General features: G+C 57.5%; 1 protein-coding gene across 4 annotated transcripts; it reads right to left on the bottom strand.

Annotated features, from left to right (window-relative positions):
• Positions 1-1626: 1626 nt before the first annotated feature.
• LOC100490559 (oocyte zinc finger protein XlCOF29-like) lies at positions 1627-23264 on the bottom strand. Of its 4 annotated transcripts, none has more exons than XM_031895046.1 (6): positions 23066-23264; positions 15220-15284; positions 15025-15143; positions 14269-14454; positions 10981-11107; positions 1627-4199 (listed from the first exon to the last, which is right to left on the bottom strand). In XM_031895046.1, the coding sequence occupies exons 3-6, from the start codon at positions 15136-15138 to the stop codon at positions 2449-2451; spliced, it is 2178 nt and encodes a 725-aa protein (XP_031750906.1). In that variant the 5' UTR covers positions 15139-15143; positions 15220-15284; positions 23066-23264; the 3' UTR covers positions 1627-2448. The 4 variants fall into 4 exon arrangements, with proteins under 4 accessions (XP_031750906.1, XP_031750905.1, XP_031750907.1 ...); XM_031895045.1 differs by having other exon boundaries at positions 23037-23264; XM_031895048.1 differs by lacking the exon at positions 1627-4199 and adding an exon at positions 5977-8421 and having other exon boundaries at positions 23037-23250.
• Between the last annotated feature and the right edge of the window lie 305 nt (positions 23265-23569).

Here is a 23569-nt window from a genome sequence, read left to right on the forward strand (position 1 = left end):
AGGGTCCCACATACCGGGTAAGTCTCCAACTGATTCTATGTTCTCCGTACCCTACAAACTCGCACTACTTACCTTTTGGCGCTTCTTTCTCCGCTCCACTTTCGTATTTTGGTTTCCTACAGACTCTTCCCTTCAGGAATGTGATAACGTCCCCTGATGTTGGGGTTCCCGATACTAATGCGTTACATGTTCCCTACCGAGTCTTCCCTTCAGGAATGGGATAAATACCCCGATGTTGGGGTTCCTGATACTAACGCGTTACATGTTCCCTACCGACTCTTCCCTTCAGGAATGGGATAAATACCCCGATTTTGGGGTTCCTGATACTAACGCGTTACATGTTCCCTACCGAGTCTTCCCTTCAGGAATGGGATAAATACCCCGATTTTGGGGTTCCTGATACTAACGCGTTACATGTTCCCTACCGAGCCTTCCCTTCAGGAATGGGATAAATACCCCGATATTGGGGTTCCTGATACTAACGCGTTACATGTTCCCTACCGAGTCTTCCCTTCAGGAATGGGATAAATACCCCGATATTGGGGTTCCTGATACTAACGCGTTACATGTTCCCTACCGAGTCTTCCCTTCAGGAATGGGATAAATACCCCGATATTGGGGTTCCTGATACTAACGCGTTACATGTTCCCTACCGAGTCTTCCCTTCAGGAATGGGATAAATACCCCGATATTGGGGTTCCTGATACTAACGCGTTACATGTTCCCTACCGACTCTTCCCTTCAGGAATGGGATAAATACCCCGATATTGGGGTTCCTGATACTAACGCGTTACATGTTCCCTACCGAGTCTTCCCTTCAGGAATGGGATAAATACCCCGATATTGGGGTTCCTGATACTAACGCGTTACATGTTCCCTACCGAGTCTTCCCTTCAGGAATGGGATAAATACACCGATATTGGGGTTCCTGATACTAACGCGTTACATGTTCCCTACCGAGCCTTCCCTTCAGGAATGGGATAAATACCCCGATGCTGGGGTTCCTGATACTAACGGGTTACATGTTCCCTGATGGATACCATGTCGCGGTTGTGGATTCAGCCAGGGGTTTAATATTCTGGGATCTCCCGGAGTTCGTGCCTATTGCGTACGTTGTTGGTTTTGTCACGGTTGTGTGATTACCGTACGTGGCTTACTGGGCCCTCACCGCCCTTTTCCCGCCGCTGCTTATTTGGTCGCAGTTTGGACGTATTTGCATGTTTAAAAGGCCTTGGAAGAGGCCGAAACTTCAGTCCCCTAATTAATGTAACTTCATATTAAGGCCTGTGCTGTGTGGATCCCTATACACGTTACTATACACGTTACTATACACGTTACTATACACGTTACTATACACGTTACTATACACGTTACTATACACGTTACTATACACGTTACTATACACGTTACTATACACGTTACTATACACGTTACTATGTGTTCTGCTAAACACACAGAGCAGAAATGGTTGTCATTTAAAATGATATTAAATCATTACTGTTCTCAATTCATTCCATTAATAAGAAAAAGTAGAAGTGTAAGAATCACCCTATGTGGCTTAACTCTGAGGTAAAGAAGTTAATAGGGAAAAAAAGGAAAGCTTTTAAGAAATATAAGTCAGAGGGGACAGTAGCTGCGTTTAATGATTATAAACACTATAACAAGTGTGTAAAACAGCAATCTCAGACTCCATCAGGTATGGTACCTAGGGATTGGGGGGAGGAGAATGTCATGGCAGGGTCTCCAGTGCTCAAACGGGACATGATTGAGTTAGAGAGGGTCCAGAGAAGGGCAACTAAGCAGGTAAAGGGTATGGGAAGTCTCAGTTATGGGGAAAGACTGGCCCAGTTGGGATTGGTTACACTGGGGAAGAGACGCTTAAGAGGTGACATGATAACTATGTATAAATATATAAAGGGATCATATAATAACCTTTCTAATGTTTTATTTACCAGTAGGTCCTTCCAACGGGCACGAGGGCACCCACTCCGTTTAGAAGAAGGGAGGTTCCGAGTCAATATTGGGAAAAGGTTTGTAACTGGGAGAGCTGTGAGGTTGTGTGTAAGCGGAACTGGGTGCACTGGGCACCGGGTAACCGTCACCATATCAACCAGAAGCAGCAGACTTGCACTCGGCACACACAGCCCAACAGATTTGGTTTCCATTTGCCGTAAGTAGAAGCTCTAGCCGGGCCGCTCGCTGCCGGGCACAAAACTATGGAACCGGGGGATTTAGCCAAATACAGGTTTAATACATAATGACACATGGGGAAAGTGTAAATACTCACGTAGCATCGCTTTAAACACTACTGGCAAGCAACCGGAACAATACAGGGATCTAGCATATTCACTCTATTGGCAGAAAAGCACGGAATACATTTCCCCACCTGCAATTGGACAGTACGAGGCAAAGGGCAGCCGGGGGGGTCATTCACATGTGGGGTCCTACCTAGTAGAAAGCATCGTCCCCTGTGTGGCTCTGCAGATGTTCAGTAAAGTCTAAGTGATGGGTAAAGTGCTGGCCACATTCAAAGCAAGAGAAGATCTTCTCTCCGGAGTGGATCTCCTGGTGCCGTTCCAGATCCGTAACATTAGTGAATACCTTATGGCACTGGGGACATGGGTACGGCTGCCCCCCGGCGTGGGACTTCTGGTGGCTGAGAAGCGTGGCACTCCTAGTAAAACACAGTCCACATTGGGAACATGCAAACAGTTTCCCCAGGGCATGGGCGGTGAGGTGCTTAATAAGAGCCGCGTTCCTAGTGAAACATTTGCCACACTCGGGGCAGGAGTAGGGTTTCTCCCCCGTGTGCATTCTCTTGTGCCTCACAAGGTTGGAGTTCCTGGAAAAGCCTTTCCCACATTCCGAGCAGGCAAAGGGCTTCTCTCCGGGATGGACCTTCTGATGGTTCAGGAGACTCGAGTACCGGGCAAAACAAAGGCCACATTCAGAGCAGGCGAAGGCCTTGCCCCCTGTATGGATTTGCTGGTGGCTGACGAGACTAGAGTAGCGAGGGAAACACAGGCCACACTCGGCACACGTGAGCCGCATCCCTTCCCTGTGGCTCCTCTGATGGCTGAGGAGAGTTGTGTTCCTGGTGAAACATTTGCCACATTCCAAACAAGTGAACAGTTTCTTTCCCTTTGGAGTCCTTCTATGCCGGGCAGGTCCGGCGTGGCTTGGGTAGGGCTGCTCGGCATAGCTATACATTGCCGCCACGGCCGGGGCACTTAGCTGGACACGTGTAAGCTCTGCGGCACAGTCACTGAATTCCATATCCGACAGCCTGTTATTAAGCGGATACCGTGTGATATGAGCAGATGTATCGGCTGCCTCTATTGGATCAGTACTAGAATTGTAATCCAAAGGCCTCTCCCCCCAGGAAGCAGATTCTACTTTAATAACATGGGATTTATAAATGGTCGGTGACTGGTTAGTGGGGCGGATGGTGGGGGTAGGTGGATCCGGTACTCGGATCAGTTCTTTAGGTGGGTTAATGCCAAATTCTGAGGATTCTCCTGCTTGCCTTGAAGCAGTCTCCTCTTTAATCCCACTGGAGCGGCTGTAATGGAAAGTGGGCCCCCCGGGAGCCGGTGTATGTGCTGTCTGCACTGCCTCGGGGGTTAGAGTGCAGCTGTAATCCACACTCTCCCCTTCCTCCCATGGGGAATACTCCTCTTTAATCCCACTGGATGCAGCACATAAGCTCATATGAAGGGTAGGGGTACCAGGTTCTGATACTGGTTCTGGCAGTGCACTGTAACTGGAACATCCTTCTTTGTCCCATGAAGCCGACTCCTCTTTGACAAAGCGGTTCCGTAGTTTGGATCCCAAGACAGGACTAGACGTTCCTTGTATTGGATCTGTATGTGGCCCAATGGGGCTCTTAGCTCTTCCCCCTCCTTCCCATGAAGGGCAAGTCTCTTTATTACCCATAGATGTATCATTGAGAGAGCTCTGGCTGTGCCCCCAGATATGCATCGTTCCCAGGGTCCGGCCCGTAAGGGGATCAATGCTGGACTCTGAACGCTCGCCTTCCCATGAAGCCGTCGGATAATTAGATATCGGCGCTGCAGAATTATCCATGGGGTTTCCTTCTTCCCTCGGGCAGGGGCTGCATCTCTTGGGTGCTTTATTGTTAGATATTACCTTTGCTTCCATATAAGATCTAATACTGCTTGCCTCTTCTTTTCCATCATCTAGCAAAGATACAGGCATAGAAATCATTGCCCACAGATACAAATCTTATGCACTTTCATGTCTCTCGCTACGGTCACATTCTGCACTCTAACCATCAGGGACATCTGCCCAAACGGAGCTACCAAGGATCAGGAGGTCTATGGAGGGGAACCCTCGTGGGGGTGCCATTATAAAAGTGTAAGGGAAGGCAAAGGGTCAATCTGGTCCCTACTCTGTGGGGCGACATGATGAGAATGATCTAGTGGACAAAGCTCCCCCAATCTAATGTTCCCGTAGGAGCTCCTTTGCCGGATATTGGGGCAACTTCTACTGTTTGGGTCTCTAAGCCCCTATGATAAACCCCATTGTGTGACTGGGTGGGAGATGGGAGAACATGGAGGAATCATGACATTGGGCACCTGGTGACACCGGGGCACAAAGCTCACGTAGCAATAACATGGGCAGAGACATCATTTATCAGCAATTTGTGGGGTTAACAGAGAGCACAGAATTCATTCTAATGCACATTAATTACTCAGACGAACCTCTCGGCTGCTCCGCAGGAGTCAGACACATAAGGAGACTGCCCCACTCTCTACACATTGTTGTATAAAACACTTTTCCTCTGTGACGTAGAAATGTTACAAGTTACACACAAACACCCCCCCGATACCCAGCGCCTCGGCAGAGGTTTCAGTCCGGCTGTGGCACTTTCAGAGCCTATTGGATGCTCGGCTCAGCATTATATGTGGCCATTAGTGGGTAAGGAGAAGTCCGGCAATTGCAATTAAAAGAATTACAGACAAATAAAACAAAGAGCGACGTGACAGAATCCCATAACACTGTAACAGTATCATAAATACAAAGGCAATATATATTGTAATTATATTACAGTGCAAAGAAACATTAAAGGGGAAACACGTCCCCCACCACTCACTGTTCCGCACACAGTCACTGGCTTAGAACAACCCATGTAAACTCACCCCTCCCCCACCCGGGTGTATACGGGTAACCAGTTAAACCAGTGGTTCTCAACCTTCCTAATGGTGCAAACCCTTTAAAGGAGAAGGAAAGTCAAAGTCACTTGGGGGTACCAAAATGTTAGGCACCCCCAAGTGACTTCAATAGCCTACCTTTTACCCCGGGCTGCTGCCCCTGTTCAGAGAGAACAGCCCCAGCCCGGGGTACCTGTAGCGTTTCCTGGGTCGCTGCGCGCGCAGTAAAGTGAGAGGCGGAACTTTAACAGAGAAGTTGGCTTTTCACTCTACTGCGCATGCGCCTGTCCCGGACAAACAGCAGCAGCGTGCATAGGGAAGGAGGAAGCGCATCGCTACAGGTACCCCGGGCTGGTGCTATTTTCTCCTAACAGGGGCACCAGCCTGGGGTACGAGGTAAGCGATTAAAGTCACTTGGGGGTGCCTAACATTTTGGCACCCCCAAGTGACTTAGCCTTTCCTTGTCCTTTAATACAGTTCCTCATGTTGTGGTGACCCCCAACCATAAAATTATTCCTAAGACCATCGGAAATATGTGTTTTCCCAAAGGGGTCCCGACCCACAGGTTGAGAGCCATGAAGTTAAACGCACAATATACTGAAGCCAGAAATAAAGTAAAAGGGTGAAAATACTAATCAATATAGCAGAAATCAGATATTGCCCCAGAAGTACCCCCAAAGGGGGGGACGGGAGGGTTTGTGCCACTCACTGGCTTTACCAGGAGTAAAGAGGCGCCACGTCCCCCATAAATAACAATATAAAAGGAGGTACAGTGCATACACACACAGATCCATAATACAGCTATCACGGGGCGACTAACCGCTCAGACATGCCTTCGGAAACCCAAAGTGATACAAAGGGCTTTGGGCCGGCGACTCCTATTGTTTCTGTTGGAAAGCCCTTTGCATCGCTCTGGTTTTCGGAAGTTGCCGCAGGAGGAGACTTTGCGTGACTTCAGAATACGGAAGGGATGCGTCAGCCTTTCCACCGGCGACTGCTGATTTGGCAGCGGTTAGTTGCCCTTGGTAGCAGCGAGCCAGTCCTTAGCCTAAGCCAGCACATATAACCATTAATTAGTAAAAGTCACTGGAATCATTTTCCAACTCAATAGGCCGCTCTAATCAGCCAGTGCTATACTGGGACCTAATACCCCACAATGCCACGGGATACCGAGGTATGTTCCCAAACCTTACAAAAGCAGGTACTGTGGGGGCAATAGTTGATATCTGCCATACGATAAGTATTTTCACCCATTTCTGGCTTCGGTACATTGTGCGTTTAACTGGTTACCCGTTTATACACGGGTGGGTGGTTCTAGGCCAGTGAATATGGTGCGACTGTGGGCGGAATAGTGAGCAGCAGGGGGGGGGGGTTCCTCCTTTTAATGTTTTATTTCTTTCTTTGCACTGTAATGGCCGCCATGCTGCCTATAATATATATTGCCTTTTTATTTATGATACGGGTGCAGTTACGGGGTTCTTTCCCGGTGGCGTCATGTTTTGGGCTGTACCATATGCACAGTATCTATAATCTGTATCGTTACATATCGGCGCGGTGCCTTTTGGGAGTGTACAACTCAATAAAACCAAGGGGGCATTCCTTGGAGCCACGTATTTGGGCACCACGTGATGGTGCTTTGTTACCAGCCGGCGCCCCTGCCCACGCTGTAGGTCTGATGAAGGACCCGCCAGGACTTTGGAAGCCCCTCTTCCAGGAGGGAAGCAGTTGGTCGGGATTGGGGTGTAACCATGTACCCCTGTGAAGACTTTTCCATAATACTGTATCCAGGGGAGAATGCGGCGCTCACCGGCACCACCTCAGGGAATTGCATGAAACAAGCCCCCAAGTTCATGGGACAGGAGTGCCGTTACCGCACATTCAGGCAAATATATAGAAATGCATTGGATCTGCACTAAATGACACGGGGGTACAGCAAGCAACACTAATACTAAAATAAATGGAGGGGAACAGCCCCCCCAAACATGTACGTATATATGCGCACTTGTTTTCCCTAATAACGGTAAAAAAATATGGGCAGAAACTGACCCACTGTTAGCGCCACGTGCTGCACCTCCCCCACAATCACTTGGTTTTCTACTGTAATTCATGTTCAGTGTGGAAAATCCAAGCCTACGGAACCTCTCAGATCCACTTTCCCATCAGGGAACAGAAACTTTAATTGTGTGGATTTTGAAGTGTTTATTGAGGTAGCCCTGAAGTCCAAAGCATTTGCCACATTCGGGGCAGGAGTATTTTTTCTCTCCTCTGTGAATGATTCGATGATCCATGAGGTGAGAGCGACGTGCAAAGCATTTGCCACACTCGGGGCAAGTAAATGGTTTCTCCCCCGTGTGAGTTCTCTCGTGGACAACGAGGTGGGCGCGGCGGCGGAAGCTCCTCCCGCACTGAGGGCAAGAGAAGGGCTTCTCCCCCGTGTGGATTTTCATGTGCCGTATCAGGATGGAGCTATCGTTGAAGCATTTGCCGCAGTCGGAGCAAATGAACGGCTTCTCCCCCGTGTGAGTTCTCATGTGCCGCGCCAGATCGCGGTTACTATTGAAGTGCTTAAAGCAAATGCCGCAGCCGCGCGCCGCCTGCAGGGCGTTGAGGTGAGAGGTGATGGCCGTCTCATAGTGGAAGGTGTCACCAAATTCATTAAACTCACCTTCGGAGAAACTGTTCATGAGGTTGGAGCCCATGATGGGGGTGGAGGCATCGCTGCCCTGATCTATAATGGCGTCGCTATTGTAGCCGGATTGGGCTTCTTCCCAGGACGCTTCTTTCTCTTCGTCGGAGCCATAATGATCAGCCAATCGCCTGCATCTCACGTTCGGAGACGTATCCGACTCCTGAATCTGCTCTGTGAGAGGATAAATGCTGCTGTTGGAATGTTCTCCTTCTTCCCAGGAACTGGACTCCTCTTTGATGCCGTCGGATATATAATGCACCGAGGGGCTGCTGCTGGCGCTGCTGCTGCTGCCTAAGCTGCTTCTCGTGGCGGAAGAGTTGGGCTCGTCTTTCACGGCTGCCGATAGGGTTTGTGTCGCTGAGTTCATTGCCGGAGTCTCTTCCTCTAGGTCCGGCTCCCGCTTGATACAATGGGATAAAGCTCCGTATCTCTGCTCGCACTCCGTAAGCTCCGCCTCTTCCATCCCGGCGCCAGTCTGCAGCGTGCCCGCTTTATTTGCACGGCATAAATCTGATCCCACATTAGCGTTAATATGGCTACAGTCTTCATTTTCATCATCTGACAAAGATACAACCATGTAAAGTCATTGGCCTACAAATACGCACTTACACACATGAACACAACACTGGCAGTGCCAACATGGCGGCCACCATAATGCCTACCCACTATACAGGCAGTACCTATACAAAGGCTACAGGCCCCAATATCACCTCCTAGTTCCCTGGCAGTTTTCCATTTATCTACATGCCACACTCCACACACCTGGGAGGTAAGTACTGGGGGGAAAACAAAATGGGGGGCTTGAGGCAAGAGTTGCCATCCCGACTTTAAGCCAACGTAGCCCCAGATTTGCCCATCACAGAGAATGCCGAGTTCATGTTGCAGATTGCGGTTGGGCCTGTGACTGCGCCACTCAGGGAAATGTCGGGGGTCAGTCGGCACTGGCTGCCTGCTCAGAGTCGTGTTGAGAGGTGAAGTTCAATCCTGCAGTTTACCTTCAGTATCGTGGGACGCCTGGGCCACCCATCCGGACAGAGAGAAGGTTCATGGTGCGACACCCTCCTGTATAATAAGCCCCTCACCCTGTAGCACCCATTATCCCATTGGCCAATCTGTGCCGCGGGGACCTTTCGCTCACTCTTCGCTGCTCCGCCTGGATACGAGCCAACAGGCCCACCTCCTGGGTCACATGACGCACCAGGGCATTGCAAAAGGAAGCTTTTTGCCCCAGGGCTGAGGGGTAATTATTCCAGCACTTGGGGTAAGTGGAGTGGGGCGTGTAGGTAAATGGAAAAGGCACAGAAGTGATGTGTAACAGCCAATCAAATCCAGGCTACAAGCGATGCCAGAGAGGGGCTGGGCCTTTCTATAGGCACTGCACCCACAGAACTGGGAATTCTTCCTCCCTACTGTGTCTCCATATCCCGACTGAGTGAGGGGCCAAAAGGGCCAACTTGCCCTGCCGGGGGGTACAATCAGCAGGAATGTGTGTCATTGGGAGAGACTGGGGGCAGAGGGATGTAAGGATTCCTTAGTGCCACGTTGCATAGTTTCTATTCACATAATGCCACTAACTAGCCCTGGCACATACGTCACTAGCCCTGGCACATACGTCACTAGCCCTGGCACATATGCCACTCACTAGCCCTGGCACATACGCCACTAGCCCTGGCACATAATGCCACTCACTAGCCCTGGCACATACGCCACTAGCCCTGGCACATAATGCCGCTCACTAGCCCTGGCACATAATGCCGCTCACTAGCCCTGGCACATAATGCCGCTCACTAGCCCTGGCACATACGCCGCTCACTAGCCCTGGCACATACGCCGCTCACTAGCCCTGGCACATACGCCGCTCACTAGCCCTGGCACATACGCCGCTCACTAGCCCTGGCACATAATGCCGCTCACTAGCCCTGGCACATAATGCCGCTCACTAGCCCTGGCACATAATGCCGCTCACTAGCCCTGGCACATAATGCCGCTCACTAGCCCTGGCACATAATGCCGCTCACTAGCCCTGGCACATACGCCACTAGCCCTGGCACATAATGCCACTCACTAGCCCTGGCACATACGCCACTCACTAGCTCTGGCACATACGCCCCTAGCCCTGGCACATAATGCCACTCACTAGCTCTGGCACATACGCCACTAGCCCTGGCACATAATGCCACTCACTAGCCCTGGCACATAACGCCACTAGCCCTGGCACATACGCCACTAGCCCTGGCACATGCCACTAGCCCTGGCACATGCCACTCACTAGCCCTGGCACATAATGCCACTCACTAGCCCTGGCACATACGCCACTAGCCCTGGCACATAATGCCACTCGATAGCCCTGGCACATAACGCCACTAGCCCTGGCAAATAATGCCACTCACTAGCCCTGGCACATAACGCCACTAGCCCTGGCACATAACGCCACTAGCCCTGGCACATAATGCCACTCACTAGCCCTGGCACATACGCCACTCACTAGCTCTGGCACATAATGCCACTCACTAGCCCTGGCACATAATGCCACTCACTAGCCCTGGCACATAATGCCACTCACTAGCCCTGGCACATAACGCCACTAGCCCTGGCACATAACGCCACTCACTAGCCCTGGCACATACGCCACTAGCCCTGGCACATAATGCCACTCACTAGCCCTGGCACATAAAGCCACTCACTAGCCCTGGCACACAACATCACTAGCCCTGGCACATAACGCCACTAGCCCTGGCACATAACGCCACTAGCCCTGGCACATAACGCCACTAGCCCTGGCACATAACGCCGCTCACTAGCCCTGGCACATAATGCCACTCACTAGCCCTGGCACATAAAGCCACTCACTAGCCCTGGCACACAACATCACTAGCCCTGGCACATAATGCCGCTCACTAGCCCTGGCACATAATGCCGCTCACTAGCCCTGGCACATAACGCCACTAGCCCTGGCACATAACGCCGCTCACTAGCCCTGGCACATAATGCCGCTCACTAGCCCTGGCACATAATGCCGCTCACTAGCCCTGGCACATAACGCCACTAGCCCTGGCACATAACGCCACTAGCCCTGGCACACAGACATGGGAGTGGGGCTGGGCAGGCAGTACTCACCCTGGGAGCGGAGCTGCTGCTGAGGATTCTCCTTTATAACTTCCGTGTAGAAGACATGGTTTCCCTTTAAATAGTCCCACTCCTCTGAGGAGAAGTAGCTGCCGGCTTCCTCGTGCCGGATGGCAACCTGGCACACACAAGGTTAGAGTGAGGGGCACACACACAGGGTTAGAGTGAGGGGCACACACACAGGGTTAGAGTGAGGGGCACACACACACAGGTTAGAGTTTAGAGTGAGGGGCACACACAGGGTTAGAGGGGGCACACACAGGGTTAGAGTGAGGGCAACACACAGGGTTAGAGTGAGGGGCACACACACAGGGTTGGTGAGGGGCACACACACAGGGTTAGAGTGAGGGGCACACACACACAGGGTTAGAGTGAGGGGCACACACACACAGGGTTAGAGTGAGGGGCACACACACACAGGGTTAGAGTGAGGGGCACACACACACAGGGTTAGAGTGAGGGGCACACCACACACACAGGGTTAGAGTAGGGGCAGGGTTAGAGTGAGGGGCACACACACAGGGTTAGAGTGAGGGGCACACACACAGGGTTAGATTGAGGGGCACACACACAGGGTTAGAGTGAGGGGCACACACAGGGTTAGAGTGAGGGGCACACACACAGGGTTAGAGTGAGGGGCACACACACAGGTAGAGTGAGGGGCAACACAGGGTTAGAGTGAGGGGCACACACAGGGTTAGAGTGAGGGGCACACACACAAGGTTAGAGTGAGGGGCACACACACAGGGTTAGAGTGAGGGGCACACACAGGGTTAGAGTGAGGGGCACACACACAAGGTTAGAGTGAGGGGCACCACAGGATTAGAGTGAGGGGCACACACACAGGGTTAGAGTGAGGGGCACACACACAGGGTTAGAGTGAGGGCACACACACAGGTTAGAGTGAGGGGCACACACACAGGGTTAGAGTGAGGGGCACACACACAGGGTTAGAGTGAGGGGCACACACACAGGGTTAGAGTGAGGGGCACCACACAGGATTAGAGTGAGGGGCACACACACAGGGTTAGAGTGAGGGGCACACACACAAGGTTAGAGTGAGGGGCACACAGGATTAGAGTGAGGGGCACACACACAGGGTTAGAGTGAGGGGCACACACACAGGGTTAGAGTGAGGGGCACACACACAGGGTTAGAGTGAGGGACACACACAGGTTAGAGTGAGGGCACACACACAGGGTTAGAGTGAGGGGGCACACACACAGGGTTGAGAGGGGCACACACACAGGGTTAGAGTGAGGGGCACACACAGGATTAGAGTGAGGGGCACACACACAGGGTTAGAGTGAGGGGACACACACAGGGTTAGAGTGAGGGGCACACACACAGGGTTAGAGTGAGGGGCACACACACAGGGTTAGAGTGAGGGGCACACACACAGGGTTAGAGTGAGGGGCACACACACAGGGTTAGAGTGAGGGGCACACACACAGGGTTAGAGTGAGGGGCACACACACAGGGTTAGAGTGAGGGGCACACACACAGGGTTAGAGTGAGGGGCACACACACAGGGTTAGAGTGAGGGGCACACACACAGGGTTAGAGTGAGGGGCACACACACAGGGTTAGAGTGAGGGGCACACACACAGGGTTTAGAGTGAGGGGCAACACACACAGGGTTAGAGTGAGGGGCACACACACAGGGTTAGAGTGAGGGGCACACACACAGGGTTAGAGTGAGGGGCCACACCACAGGGTTAGAGTGAGGGGCACACACACAGTGGGTTAGAGTGAGGGGCACACACACAGGGTTAGAGTGAGGGGCACACACAGGATTAGAGTGAGGGGCACACACACAGGGTTAGAGTGAGGGGCACACACACAGGGTTAGAGTGAGGGGCACACACACAGGGTTAGAGTGAGGGGCAACACACACAGGGTTTAGAGTGAGGGGCACACACACAGGGTTAGAGTGAGGGGCACACACACAGGGTTAGAGTGAGGGCACACACACAGGGTAGAGTGAGGGGCCACACAACAGGGTTAGAGTGAGGGGCACACACACAGGGTTAGAGTGAGGGGCACACACACAGGGTTAGAGTGAGGGGCACACCACAGGGTTAGAGTGAGGGGCACACACAGGGTTAGAGTTGAGGGGCACACACAGGGTTAGAGTGAGGGGCACAACACAGGGTTAGAGTGAGGGGCACACACAGGGTTAGGTGAGGGGCACACACAGGGTTAGAGTGAGGGGCACACACACAGGGTGTAGTGAGGGGCACACACAGGGTTAGAGTGAGGGGCACACACAGGGTTAGAGTGAGGGGCACACACAGGGTTAGAGTGAGGGGCACACACACAGGGTTAGAGTGAGGGGCACACACACAGGGTTAGAGTGAGGGGCACACACACAGGGTTAGAGTGAGGGGCACACACACAGGGTTAGAGTGAGGGGCACACACACAGGGTTAGAGTGAGGGGCACACACACAGGGTTAGAGTGAGGGGCACACAACACAGGGTTAGAGTGAGGGGCCACACACACAGGGTTAGAGTGAGGGGCACCACACAGGGTTAGAGTGAGGGGCACACACAGGGTTAGAGTGAGGGGCACACACAGGGTTAGAGTGAGGGGCACACGCAGGGTTAGAGTGAGGGGCACACACACAGGGTTAGAGTGAGGGGCACACACAGGGTTAGAGTGAGGGGCACACACAGGGTTAGAGTGAGGGGCACACACAGGGTTAGAGTGAGGGGCACACACACAGGGTTAGAGTGAGGGGCACACACACAGGGTTAGAGTGAGGGGCACACACAGGGTTAGAGTGAGGGGCACACACACAGGGTTAGAGTGAGGGGGCACACACAGGGTTAGAGTGGGAAGGGGGCACCACACACAGGGTTAGAGTGAGGGCACACACACAGGGTTAGAGTGAGGGGCACACACACAGGGTTAGAGTGAGGGGCACACACACAGGGTTAGAAGTGAGGGGGCACACACAGGGTTAGAGTTGAGGGGCACACACAGGGTTAGAGTGAGGGGCACACACAGGGTTAGAGTGAGGGGCACACACACAGGGTTAGAGTGAGGGGCACACACAGGGTTAGAGTGAGGGGGCACACACACAGGGTTATGAGAGTAGAGGGCCCAGGGTAGAGTGAGGGGCACACACAGGGTTAGAGTGAGGGGCACACACACAGGGTTAGAGTGAGGGGCACACACACAGGGTTAGAGTGAGGGGCACACACACAGGGTTAGAGTGAGGGGCACACACACAGGGTTAGAGTGAGGGGCACAGGGGGCTGGGGGCGCACCTACCTCCTCAGTCAGCATGTGGAAGATGTTGGAGATGAGTTCCAGGACCTTGCGGGCATTTTCCCTCTGTAGGGCGGAGCGGGAGGAGTGGGACACGGTGGGCACGTGGCGCTGGCAGAACCCTCCCATCATACAGTCTCCGCAGCTCTGCAGGATGCCCGCGCTGGTGCGCTTACTCACAACGTAGTCCTACAGATGGCACAGCGCTCACTCAGTACCGTGCCCAACGCCCAGCTAGGGGGTCCCTCCCACTGCCCAACGCCCAGCTAGGGGGTCCCTCCCACTGCCCAGCTAGGGGTTCCCTTCCACTGCCCAGCTAGGGGGTCCCTCCCACTGCCCAACGCCCAGCTAGGGGGTCCCTCCCACTGCCCAACGCCCAGCTAGGGGGTCCCTCCCACTGCCCAACGCCCAGCTAGGGGGTCCCTCCCACTGCCCAACGCCCAGCTAGGGGGTCCCTCCCACTGCCCAACGCCCAGCTAGGGGGTCCCTCCCACTGCCCAACGCCCAGCTAGGGGGTCCCTCCCACTGCCCAACGCCCAGCTAGGGGGTCCCTCCCACTGCCCAACGCCCAGCTAGGGGGTCCCTCCCACTGCCCAACGCCCAGCTAGGGGGTCCCTCCCACTGCCCAGCTAGGGGGTCCCTCCCACTGCCCAACGCCCAGCTAGGGGGTCCCTCCCACTGCCCAGCTAGGGGGTCCCTCCCACTGCCCCACTCCCAGTGTCCCCTCAGCGCGTGAGTGTGACTCAAGGGATCACTCACCTCCCCAGTCAGCACATAGACAATCTCCAGAGTGACATTGAGAATCCTCTCGCTCAGGGGGATTTGCTGTTTGCCCCCCATCCCTGTGTCACTTCCTTTTTTGGATCTTTTCATTCTCCCTGTAATTCAGCAAAGAGAGAGTTGGGGGGCGTCACCCACAGTATAAGCTCAGCCCCCCATCAAGCGCCCACTTACCTGCAGGGTGGGCTCCTCCCTTCCTGGCTCTGTGGGGGCGACAGCGATGGGACCAGTCTGCCGCTCTGTGTGGGGGAGAGAACATTCTGTTACAGGGGGCACAGGGCATTAGGGGCACAGTCAGGGGGCACAGGGCATTAGGGGCACAGGGCATTAGGGGCACAGTCAGGGGGCACAGGGCATTAGGGGCACAGTCAGGGGGGACAGGGCATTAGGGGCACAGTCAGGGGGGACAGGGCATTAGGGGCACAGTCAGGGGGCACAGGGCATTAGGGGCACAGTCAGGGGGGACAGGGCATTAGGGGCACAGTCAGGGGGGACAGGGCATTAGGGGCACAGTCAGGGGGACAGGGCATTAGGGCACAGGGCATTAGGGGCACAGTCAGGGGGCACAGGGCATTAGGGGCACAGTCAGGGGGGACAGGGCATTAGGGGCACAGTCAGGGGGACAGGGCATTAGGGGCACAGTCAGGGGGCACAGGGCATTAGGGGCACAGTCAGGGGGGACAGGGCATTAGGGGCACAGGGCATTAGGGGGCACAGTCAGGGGGGACAGGGCATTAGGGGCACAGTCAGGGGGACAGGGCATTAGGGGCCCAGTCCAGGGGGGCACAGGGCATTAGGGGCACAGTCAGGGGGACAGGGCATTAGGGGCACAGTCAGAGGGCACAGGGCATTAGGGGGCACAGTCAGGGGGGCACAGGGCATTAGGGGGCACAGGGCATTAGGGGCACCAGTCCAGGGGGCACAGGGCATTAGGGGCACAGTCAGGGGGCACAGGGCATTAGGGGCACAGTCAGGGGGCACAGGGCATTAGGGGCAGTCAGGGGGCACAGGGCATTAGGGGCACAAGGCATTAGGGGCACAGTCAGGGGGGACAGGGGCATTAGGGGCACAGTCAGGGGGCACAGGGCATTAGGGGCACAGTCAGGGGGCACATGGCATTAGGGGCACAGTCAGGGGGCACAGGGCATAAGGGGCACAGTCAGGGGGCACAGGGCATTAGGGGCACAGGGCATTAGGGGCACAGTCAGGGGGCACAGGGCATTAGGGGCACAGGGCATTAGGGGCAGTCAGGGGGCACAGGGCATTAGGGGCACAGTCAGGGGGGACAGGGCATTAGGGGCACAGGGCATTAGGGGCACAGTCAGGGGGCACAGGGCATTAGGGGCACAGGGCATTAGGGGCAGTCAGGGGGCACAGGGCATTAGGGGCACAGTCAGGGGGGACAGGGCATTAGGGGCACAGTCAGGGGGCACAGGGCATTAGGGGCACAGTCAGGGGGCACAGGGCATTAGGGGCACAGGGCATTAGGGGCAGTCAGGGGGCACAGGGCATTAGGGGCACAAGGCATTAGGGGCACAGTCAGGGGGGACAGGGCATTAGGGGCACAGTCAGGGGGGACAGGGCATTAGGGGCACAGTCAGGGGGCACAGGGCATAAGGGGCACAGTCAGGGGGCACAGGGCATTAGGGGCACAGTCAGGGGGCACAGGGCATTAGGGGCACAGTCAGGGGGGACAGGGCATTAGGGGCACAGTCCAGGGGGACAGGGCATTAGGGGCACAGTCAGGGGGCACAGGGCATTAGGGGCACAGGGCATTAGGGGCACAGTCAGGGGGCACAGGGCATTAGGGGCACAGGGCATTAGGGGCAGTCAGGGGGCACAGGGCATTAGGGGCACAGTCAGGGGGGACAGGGCATTAGGGGCACAGTCAGGGGGCACAGGGCATTAGGGGCACAGTCAGGGGGCACAGGGCATTAGGGGCACAGGGCATTAGGGGCAGTCAGGGGGCAACAGGGCATTAGGGGCACAAGGCCATTAGGGGCACAGTCAGGGGGGACAGGGCATTAGGGGCACAGTCAGGGGGGACAGGGCATTAGGGGCACAGTCAGGGGGCACAGGGCATAAGGGGCACAGTCAGGGGGCACAGGGCATTAGGGGCACAGTCAGGGGGCACAGGGCATAAGGGGCACAGTCAGGGGGCACAGGGCATTAGGGGCACAGGGCATTAGGGGCAGTCAGGGGGCACAGGGCATTAGGGGCACAAGGCATTAGGGGCACAGTCAGGGGGGACAGGGCATTAGGGGCACAGTCAGGGGGGACAGGGCATTAGGGGCCCAGTCAGGGGGGCACAGGGCATTAGGGGCCCAGTCAGGGGGGCACAGGGCATTAGGGGCCCAGTCAGGGGGACAGGGCATTAGGGGCCCAGTCAAGGGGCACAGGGCATTAGGGGCACAGTCAGGGGGGCACAGGGCATTAGGGGCACAGTCAGGGGGGCACAGGGGCATTAGGGGCACAGTCAGGGGGCACAGGGCATTAGGGGCACAGTCAGGGGGCACAGGGCATAAGGGGCACAGTCAGGGGCACAGGGCATTGGGGCACAGGGCATAGGGGCAGCAAGGGGGGACAGGGCATTGGGGGCACAGTCAGGGGGGCACAGGGCATTAGGGGCACAGTCAGGGGGCACAGGGCATTTAGGGGCACAGTCAGGGGGCACAGGGCATAAGGGGCACAGTCAGGGGGCACAGGCATAAGGGGCACAGTCAGGGGGCACAGGGCATTAGGGGCACAGGGCATTAGGGGCAGTCAGGGGGCACAGGGCATTAGGGGCCCAGTCAGGGGGGGACAGGGCATTAGGGGGCCCAGTCAGGGGGGACAGGCATTAGGGGCCCAGTCAGGGGGGACAGGGCATTAGGGGCCCAGTCAGGGGGGCACAGGGCATTAGGGGCCCAGTCAGGGGGGCACAGGGCATTAGGGGCCCAGTCAGGGGGGCACAGGCATTAGGGGCCCAGTCAGGGGGGCACAGGGCATTAGGGGCCCAGTCAGGGGGGCACAGGGGCATTAGGGGCCAGTCAGGGGGGCACAGGGCATTAGGGGCCCAGTCAGGGGGGCAACAGGGCATTAGGGGCCCAGTCAGGGGGGCACAGGGCATTAGGGGCCCAGTCAGGGGGGCACAGGGCATTAGGGGCCCAGTCAGGGGGGCACAGGGCATTAGGGGCCCAGTCAGGGGGGCACAGGGCATTAGGGGCCCAGTCAGGGGGCACAGGGCATTAGGGGCCCAGTCAGGGGGGCACAGGGCATTAGGGGCCCAGTCAGGGGGGGCACAGGGCATTAGGGGCACAGTCAGGGGGCACAGGGCATTAGGGGCACAGTCAGGGGGCACAGGGCATTAGGGGCACAGTCAGGGGGGCACAGGGCATTAGGGGCACACAGGGCATTAGGGGCACACAGGGCATTAGGGGCACAGTCAGGGGGGACAGGGCATTGGGGGCACAGTCAGGGGGGCACAGGGCATTAGGGGCACAGTCAGGGGGCACAGGGCATTAGGGGCACAGTCAGGGGGCCACAGGGGCATAAGGGGCACAGTCAGGGGGCACAGGGCATAAGGGGGCACAGTCAGGGGGCACAGGGCATTAGGGGCACAGGGCATTAGGGGCAGTCAGGGGGCACAGGGCATTAGGGGCCCAGTCAGGGGGACAGGGCATTAGGGGCCCAGTCAGGGGGGGACAGGGCATTAGGGGCCCAGTCAGGGGGGACAGGGCATTAGGGGCCCAGTCAGGGGGGACAGGGCATTAGGGGCCCAGTCAGGGGGGCACAGGGCATTAGGGGCCCAGTCAGGGGGGCACAGGGCATTAGGGGCCCAGTCAGGGGGGCACAGGGCATTAGGGGCCCAGTCAGGGGGGCACAGGGCATTAGGGGCCCAGTCAGGGGGGCACAGGGCATTAGGGGCCCAGTCAGGGGGGCACAGGGCATTAGGGGCCCAGTCAGGGGGGCACAGGGCATTAGGGGCCCCAGTCAGGGGGGCACAGGGCATTAGGGGCCAGTCAGGGGGGCACAGGGCATTAGGGGCCCAGTCAGGGGGGCACAGGGCATTAGGGGCCCAGTCAGGGGGGCACAGGGCATTAGGGGCCCAGTCAGGGGGGCACAGGGCATTAGGGGCCCAGTCAGGGGGCGGCACAGGGCATTAGGGGCCCAGTCAGGGGGGCACAGGGCATTAGGGGCACAGTCAGGGGGCACAGGGCATTAGGGGCACAGTCAGGGGGCACAGGGCATTAGGGGCACAGTCAGGGGGGCACAGGGCATTAGGGGCACACAGGGCATTAGGGGCACACAGGGCATTAGGGGCACACAGGGCATTAGGGGCACACAGGGCATTAGGGGCACACAGGGCATTAGGGGCACACAGGGCATTAGGGGCACAGTCAGGGGGGCACAGGGCATTAGGGGCACACAGGGCATTAGGGGCACACAGGGCATTAGGGGCACACAGGGCATTAGGGGCACACAGGGCATTAGGGGCACACAGGGCATTAGGGGCACAGTCAGGGGGGCACAGGGCATTAGGGGCACAGTCAGGGGGGCACAGGGCATTAGGGGCACAGTCAGGGGGCACAGGGCATTAGGGGCACAGTCAGGGGGCACAGGGCATTAGGGGCACAGTCAGGGGGCACAGGGCATTAGGGGCAGTCAGGGGGCACAGGGCATTAGGGGCACAAGGCATTAGGGGCACAGTCAGGGGGGACAGGGCATTAGGGGCACAGTCAGGGGGCACAGGGCATTAGGGGGCACAGTCAGGGGGCACATGGCATTAGGGGCACAGTCAGGGGGCACAGGGCATAAGGGGCACAGTCAGGGGGCACAGGGCATTAGGGGCACAGGGCATTAGGGGCAGTCAGGGGGCACAGGGCATTAGGGGCACAGTCAGGGGGGACAGGGCATTAGGGGCACAGTCAGGGGGCACAGGGCATTAGGGGCACAGTCAGGGGGCACAGGGCATTAGGGGCACAGGGCATTAGGGGCAGTCAGGGGGCACAGGGCATTAGGGGCACAAGGCATTAGGGGCACAGTCAGGGGGGACAGGGCATTAGGGGCACAGTCAGGGGGGACAGGGCATTAGGGGCACAGTCAGGGGGCACAGGGCATAAGGGGCACAGTCAGGGGGCACAGGGCATTAGGGGCACAGTCAGGGGGCACAGGGCATAAGGGGCACAGTCAGGGGGCACAGGGCATTAGGGGCACAGGGCATTAGGGGCAGTCAGGGGGCACAGGGCATTAGGGGCACAAGGCATTAGGGGCACAGTCAGGGGGGACAGGGCATTAGGGGCACAGTCAGGGGGGACAGGGCATTAGGGGCCCAGTCAGGGGGGCACAGGGCATTAGGGGCCCAGTCAGGGGGGCACAGGGCATTAGGGGCCCAGTCAGGGGGACAGGGCATTAGGGGCCCAGTCAGGGGGCACAGGGCATTAGGGGCACAGTCAGGGGGGCACAGGGCATTAGGGGCACAGTCAGGGGGGCACAGGGCATTAGGGGCACAGTCAGGGGGCACAGGGCATTAGGGGCACAGTCCAGGGGGCACAGGGCATAAGGGGGCACAGTCAGGGGGCACAGGGCATTAGGGGCACAGGGCATTAGGGGCACAGTCAGGGGGGACAGGGCATTGGGGGCACAGTCAGGGGGGCACAGGGCATTAGGGGCACAGTCAGGGGGCACAGGGCATTAGGGGCACAGTCAGGGGGCACAGGGCATAAGGGGCACAGTCAGGGGGCACAGGGCATAAGGGGCACAGTCAGGGGGGCACAGGGCATTAGGGGCACAGGGCATTAGGGGCAGTCAGGGGGCACAGGGCATTAGGGGCCCAGTCAGGGGGGACAGGGCATTAGGGGCCCAGTCAGGGGGGACAGGGCATTAGGGGCCCAGTCAGGGGGGACAGGGCATTAGGGGCCCAGTCAGGGGGGCACAGGGCATTAGGGGCCCAGTCAGGGGGGCACAGGGCATTAGGGGCCCAGTCAGGGGGGCACAGGGGCATTAGGGGCCCAGTCAGGGGGGCACAGGGCATTAGGGGCCCAGTCAGGGGGGCACAGGGCATTAGGGGCCCAGTCAGGGGGGCACAGGGCATTAGGGGCCCAGTCAGGGGGGCACAGGGCATTAGGGGCCCAGTCAGGGGGGCACAGGGCATTAGGGGCCAGTCAGGGGGGCACAGGGCATTAGGGGCCCAGTCAGGGGGGCACAGGGCATTAGGGGCCCAGTCAGGGGGGCACAGGGCATTAGGGGCCCAGTCAGGGGGGCACAGGGCATTAGGGGCCCAGTCAGGGGGCACAGGGCATTAGGGGCACAGTCAGGGGGCACAGGGCATTAGGGGCACAGTCAGGGGGCACAGGGCATTAGGGGCACAGTCAGGGGGGCACAGGGCATTAGGGGCACACAGGGCATTAGGGGCACACAGGGCATTAGGGGCACAGTCAGGGGGGACAGGGCATTGGGGGCACAGTCAGGGGGGCACAGGGCATTAGGGGCACAGTCAGGGGGCACAGGGCATTAGGGGCACAGTCAGGGGGCACAGGGCATAAGGGGCACAGTCAGGGGGCACAGGGCATAAGGGGCACAGTCAGGGGGCACAGGGCATTAGGGGCACAGGGCATTAGGGGCAGTCAGGGGGCACAGGGCATTAGGGGCCCAGTCAGGGGGGACAGGGCATTAGGGGCCCAGTCAGGGGGGACAGGGCATTAGGGGCCCAGTCAGGGGGGACAGGGCATTAGGGGCCCAGTCAGGGGGGACAGGGCATTAGGGGCCCAGTCAGGGGGGCACAGGGCATTAGGGCCCAGTCAGGGGGGCACAGGGCATTAGGGGCCCAGTCAGGGGGGCACAGGGCATTAGGGGCCCAGTCAGGGGGGCACAGGGCATTAGGGCCCAGTCAGGGGGCACAGGGCATTAGGGGCCCAGTCAGGGGGGCACAGGGCATTAGGGGCCCAGTCAGGGGGGCACAGGGCATTAGGGGCCCAGTCAGGGGGGCACAGGGCATTAGGGGCCCAGTCAGGGGGGCACAGGGCATTAGGGGCCCCAGTCAGGGGGGGCACAGGGCATTAGGGGCCGCAGTCAGGGGGGCACAGGGCATTAGGGGCCCAGTCAGGGGGCACAGGGCATTAGGGGCCCAGTCAGGGGGGCACAGGGCATTAGGGGCCCAGTCAGGGGGGCACAGGGCATTAGGGGCACAGTCAGGGGGCACAGGGCATTAGGGGCACAGTCAGGGGGCACAGGGCATTAGGGGCACAGTCAGGGGGGCACAGGGCATTAGGGGCACACAGGGCATTAGGGGCACACAGGGCATTAGGGGCACACAGGGCATTAGGGGCACACAGGGCATTAAGGGGCACACAGGGCATTAGGGGCACAGTCAGCGGGGGCACAGGGCATTAGGGGCACACAGGGCATTAGGGGCACACAGGGCATTAGGGGCACACAGGGCATTAGGGGCACACAGGGCATTAGGGGCACACAGGGCATTAGGGGCACAGTCAGGGGGGCACAGGGCATTAGGGGCACAGTCAGGGGGGCACAGGGCATTAGGGGCACAGTCAGGGGGGCACAGGGCATTAGGGGCACAGGGCATTAGGGGCACAGTCCTTACCCCCTACTGCTCCCCCCTTACCCCACACTGCCCCCCGATTCTCACAGTGACACGGGAGTAAAGGTCCCGGTAAAGCCGCACAGGGATTGGACAGCTCGGCGGGGAGTTCAGCCCTCCCTCTCACTGCCAGCCAATCCCCAGGCGGGACTCTACAGGGACTCGGGAGTCTGTGAGAAACCGAGCAGCACGGAAAGCTGTGCCCCCCCCCTTCCCCGGTCTGTGCCTCATCCGCCCGGTCAGTGCAGCCCAGTAGCCCGGCTCCCCCTCACACAGCCCGGCAGTCCCGCTCCCCATCTCCCCCTCACACAGCCCGACAGTCCCACTCCCCATCTCCCCCTCACACAGCCCGGCAGTCCCGCTCCCCCTCACACAGCCCGACAGTCCCGTTCCCCCTCACACATTCCCGCACCGCAGTTCCCGGCAGCCTCCGGTTCTTACAGAAAATCCCAGTCTCATCTCGCGAGATTAGGATCAGACGGCACGTAACGCGGTGACGTAGCACGTAACAGCCCGGGGGAGTGACGTAACGGTGCGTTATACGGTGGGAGCGGTAGCGGCTTCTCATTCCTCTGTTACAGAATCAATACAAAAGCCGATTCTTATGTGTCTGTTCCGCCTCATCCCCAAATATTTCCCTAGAAGCCTTTCCTATTTCCGGCCGCAGCCCCGCCCAAAAGCCTTTATTTCCCCTCAGAGCCGCGCCCCCAACTGGATAAATGGCTGTTCCCTCCAACTTGCAGCGCAGCAGTAAAGTGTGCCTGAGTCTGAGCTTTCAGCCAGCGCTACACATTAGAACTGCTTTCAGCTAACCTATTGTTTCTCCTACTCCCATGTAACTGGAGGAGTCCCAAGCCGGACTTGGATTTCTTACTATTGAGTGCTATTCTGATACCTACTGGGAGCTGCTATCTTGCTCCCTTCCCATTGTTCTGCTGATCGGCT

The sequence above is a fragment of the Xenopus tropicalis genome, chromosome 1 (genome assembly GCF_000004195.4).
Source record: "Xenopus tropicalis strain Nigerian chromosome 1, UCB_Xtro_10.0, whole genome shotgun sequence".
NCBI classification, from domain to species: domain Eukaryota; kingdom Metazoa; phylum Chordata; class Amphibia; order Anura; family Pipidae; genus Xenopus; species Xenopus tropicalis.

Excerpts from the sequence above, each read along its gene's own strand:
- LOC100490559 (XM_031895045.1), bottom strand. The coding sequence starts at position 23,083 with ATGAGACTGGGATTTTCTGTAAGAACCGGAGGCTGCCGGGAACTGCG. Across the intron at positions 15,144-15,219 it reads GGGAGGAGCCCACCCTGCAG|GGAGAATGAAAAGATCCAAA; the intron begins GTAAGTGGGCGC and ends GCTGAATTACAG. Across the intron at positions 11,108-14,268 it reads TCCACATGCTGACTGAGGAG|GTTGCCATCCGGCACGAGGA; the intron begins GTAGGTGCGCCC and ends TGTGTGTGCCAG.